Genomic DNA, 2,296 nt, shown 5'->3' on the forward strand with positions numbered 1-2,296 from the left:
GGCTAAAAAGGTTCATTTTTGTATGTTTTTGTCCTGGATCTTAAAAGGCACCCCATAATCAATAACGTCAAGAGACTAAAATAAAGATGAGAAGATAAGGGTGCAGGGAAACTAGAGTATAGGACATGGAACAATGAAAACACAAAGAGAAAGTTGACACATTGTGAAAAATGTCACTGAATAATTTGTGCAGAAATTGTCAAAAGTGACTGGAATTTGCTGCCTAAACTTTCACCAAAAACACAAAAATTATTATTTAAAAAAATAAGGATGAAAAGAAACATTCTGCCTTAAGATTCCCATTAACAAACACCAATAATTACTATTGATAAATACATGAAAGTCTAGCCAGACTCAAGTAGTATTTCCCACCAATCTCGAAGTGATACTAAACTATATATATTCAAAACCTATATCCAAATTTTGTATCACTTATCCTGGAATAATATAGGCAAACCTTGTAAAACAATAATGTCAGGAGAAAATTCTCTTCTTCCATCTATCTAGGGCATCTTTGATTTCCTTGATTCTGAGACTATAGATCAATGGATTTAACATGGGAATGACCACAGTGTATAAAATAGAAGCAAGCTTGCTTTGGCTAAGAGAACCATCAGAGCTGGGCCATGAATAGACAAAGGTGCTTGAGCCATAGAAGAGGGTCACTGCTGTCAGGTGAGAAGCACAGGTGTTGAAAGCCTTGGACCTGCCTTCAGCTGAAGTGATCTTCAAAATGGTGACAACAAGATAACCATATGAAATCATGATAACCAGCACAGAAGTCAGTGCAAAGATCACCGTGAGCACAGAGAAGATAACTTGTAAGAAATAGGTATCAGAGCAAGACAGGATCATCAGTTGAGGCAGGTCACAGAAGAAATGGTTAATGACATTGGGTCCACAGAAATGAAGCTGAAGTAAGGCACACAGTTGGATAAATGAGCCAGAGAATCCAGTTATGCAAGATCCCACGACCACCTGCAGACAGAAGGTAGGGGACATGATGGCTGTGTAAAGTAGAGGCCTGCAAATGGCAGCATATCGATCATAAGCCATGGCTGTCGGAAGACAGCACTCAGTCAGACCAAAGCTAGAGCAGAAGAAGTACTGCATGGCACACCCCATGAAGGAGATGGATTTCTGCTCCTGGAAGAAGTCTGAGAGCATCTTGGGGGCTGTGGAGGAAGCATAGCATATATCGACGAAGGCTAGTTTGTTGAGGAAGAAATACATGGGTGTGTGCAGATGGGAGTCCATCTTGATGAGGGTGATAAGACCCAAGTTCCAGGCCATTGTCAAGAGGTATATTCCAAGGAATACTACAAAGAGGGCAATCTTGAATTTAGGAAAATCTGAGAATCCCAAGAGGATAAACTTGGAGACTGCTGTATTGTTCCTTCCTCCAGCCATTGTCTTGAACTTTCTTCACTCTGCAGAGATGTCCTCACATTAGTGATTAACTATTTTAACATTCAGAATCAACTCGACGGCAATGGATTTGGTTTTTATTTTAATATTATGAAACTTTGTTGACTCAAAATCAAGAGAACTTTTTGAACAACATAAAAATTATGAAAAATATTTTAACTAACTTTAGAAATCACATCTCCCAATTACTCTTAATAGTTTGGAATGTATTTTATTTTTATTTTCTATAAACATACACAGAAGCCCTGGTGGTGTAGTGGTTAAGTACTACAGCTGCTAAACAAAGGGTTGGCAGTTCGAATCGTCCAGGTGCTCCTTGGAAATCCTATGGGGCAGTTCTACTATGTGCTACAGGGTCGCTATGAGTTGGAATCAACTCGACGGCACTGGGTTTGGTTTTGGTTTTATAAACATAGACACACATTGCTAAATCACTGTCTAAAAGTTTGTACCAATTTACACTAGTATCAAGATTTCATGGCAATAATCCAGTCACCCTTTTATCAATGCCGTCCAGAATTATTTATTTTTAATCTTTGACAATCTTACAGATAAAAAACATTATTCCATTATTTTTAATTTGCACTTATATTAGTGGTTTGTTCATCTGTATCTTTTGCTCATTTGTCTAGAAAATCGTTCATTATCGATTCATAGGAGTTTTTTATATATCAAAGATGTTAACTCTTTGTCCTTCATACGTTTTGCTAACACATTTCCAAATTTCCCGTTAATTATCAATAATGTTAATGCAGTATATTTCTGAATGTACTTTTTGGTTCTTGTTGTTAGGTGCCATCAAGTCAGTTCTGACTTATAGCAACACTATGCACAACAGAACAAAACGCTGCCATGTCCTGTGCCATCC

The 2,296-nt window shown here is 37.7% G+C and overlaps 1 protein-coding gene across 1 annotated transcript; it reads right to left on the reverse strand.

The window, feature by feature from the left end:
- Positions 1 to 474: 474 nt before the first annotated feature.
- LOC126080860 (olfactory receptor 1440-like) lies at positions 475 to 1,410 on the reverse strand. The gene has a single exon (XM_049892051.1). It carries the CDS (start codon positions 1,408 to 1,410, stop codon positions 475 to 477), a length of 936 nt encoding a protein of 311 aa, XP_049748008.1.
- Positions 1,411 to 2,296: the final 886 nt, after the last annotated feature.

Source organism: Elephas maximus, chromosome 7 (genome assembly GCF_024166365.1).
Source record: "Elephas maximus indicus isolate mEleMax1 chromosome 7, mEleMax1 primary haplotype, whole genome shotgun sequence".
Classification (NCBI taxonomy): domain Eukaryota; kingdom Metazoa; phylum Chordata; class Mammalia; order Proboscidea; family Elephantidae; genus Elephas; species Elephas maximus.